At 41.9% G+C, this 1,700-nt stretch overlaps 1 protein-coding gene across 1 annotated transcript in view; it reads right to left on the reverse strand.

Annotated features, from left to right (window-relative positions):
* Window positions 1-459: 459 nt before the first annotated feature.
* The window catches only part of LOC127160649 (tripartite motif-containing protein 16-like), a 14,280-nt gene continuing 13,039 nt past the window's right edge, over window positions 460-1,700 (reverse strand). The window contains exon 6 of the mRNA XM_051103308.1: window positions 460-1,202. Coding sequence (XP_050959265.1) covers window positions 679-1,202 — 524 coding nt within the window. The 3' untranslated portion in view covers window positions 460-678. The remainder of the gene's footprint in view (window positions 1,203-1,700) is intronic.

Raw genomic sequence — 1,700 nt, forward strand, 5'->3', positions numbered from 1 at the left:
TCGTTTAGTCTGTCTTGCCGCCTGCCTATTGTAACTCTCGCCTGTCTGACCATTCTCCTGCCTCGCCCATTGGATAACGTTCGCCGTGGATCGACCCTCGCCTGTATTACAGATGACTCTCTCTGTCCTGCTGTCTATACACCTGTCTGCCATTATCTGACCCTGCCTGCCTTGACCATGTCGTTGTCTCGTCCCTCGAATAAAAGTTTGCATTTGGATCCGCATACTTCACGCGTCATCTCTGCGTGCTCTGTAACATTAACGGCTAAAAGAAACAAAAACAGTGGCTTGTGACCCCAGAAGACAGAAGAACATAAAACACTGAAAAGAGCCGTAGCTCTATAAGGTGAAAAATGAAAATGATTTATTGACTGTGTGTGTGTGCACATTTCATTTTCATTTTGAAAATAGTGACACTACAGTAAGAACATTTAGGTTGAGAAAAGCACAGAAACACATGTTCACTCAGCAGGAATCACACACACACACATCTTACTGTCTATATGAGGATTTATTACACACATTTATTCTGACATGTTATTTCACTGACAGAAGTTCAGCTGCAGTATTAATGTCATGAAGAGAAAACAAGAGACTCTATAACATCTCACTGTTACTGATTCATCATGCAGCTCAAAGCATTATGGGTAGAATCACTCATCAATCTATTCTGATTCATCAACACAGTTTCACTGATGATCCAGTATGAACCCCAAACCCAGGATAGAGCGGCTGAGTGAATGTGGTCTGGACTGTGTGGATGAGGCTCATTGTGTCAGAGACACTGAAGAAGGACAGAGTTCCTGCACTGTGATCCACAAACACTCCTATTCTACTGCTGATGGACTTTACAGGGAGATCAGTCTCTATGTTATTGTGTATGAATGAGAAACTGGAGGGACGGCAGAACAAACTCCAGGACTGATCATTATATCCAAAAAAACACTCAACACCCCGTCCCTTCCTGCTGATGCTCTTATATGACACTGATATATATACACCAACACCTGCACTCCACTCAATCTCCCAGTAACAGCGTCCACACACACTCTCTCTACACAACACCTGACAATACACATCAAATCTGTCTGGATGATCAGGATACGACTGATGTGTGTTAGTGTAAGTAATCACTCTGTTGTTCTCAGACAGACGGAGGCGTTTATACACTGTGTTCAGATCCAGAGTGAGCTGATGGGAATCTGATGGAGATAAAACACATCAGAATCAGGAATTATGAATCTGTTTGATGTTTTCATGTAGCTGAACTCTTCATGTTCAGTGTATCATCAGTGTGTCAGTACAGATGAGCAGATATCCTGTGCAAATCATCATTTACATCATCAATTATAAAACTCTTCTTTCACCTTCCACAGGAAGAACATGAACACACTCAGTGAGTTTTTCTGCTTGTTTTCTTACTGACTTACATTGTAGAAACTCCTTCCTGGTCCAGAGAGGAACAATGGTGAATGTGACTGTGGAAATCAACAGACATGAACAGTGTGATTCTCATGATCCTGCATCCATTCCTAACACATTTCTAATATGATGTTCTCCATGATATGAGATGATGATGGACTCGTTTCTGAGAGCAGATGAATCTCCAGGACTTTACCTCTGTCTGAGATCTTCTTGAACTCCTCTTTGCAGAAATCCTCCAGTTTGTCTCTCAGCTGATGAACAGATTTTCTCAGATC

Source organism: Labeo rohita, unplaced genomic scaffold (genome assembly GCF_022985175.1).
Source record: "Labeo rohita strain BAU-BD-2019 unplaced genomic scaffold, IGBB_LRoh.1.0 scaffold_413, whole genome shotgun sequence".
Classification (NCBI taxonomy): Eukaryota; Metazoa; Chordata; class Actinopteri; order Cypriniformes; family Cyprinidae; genus Labeo; species Labeo rohita.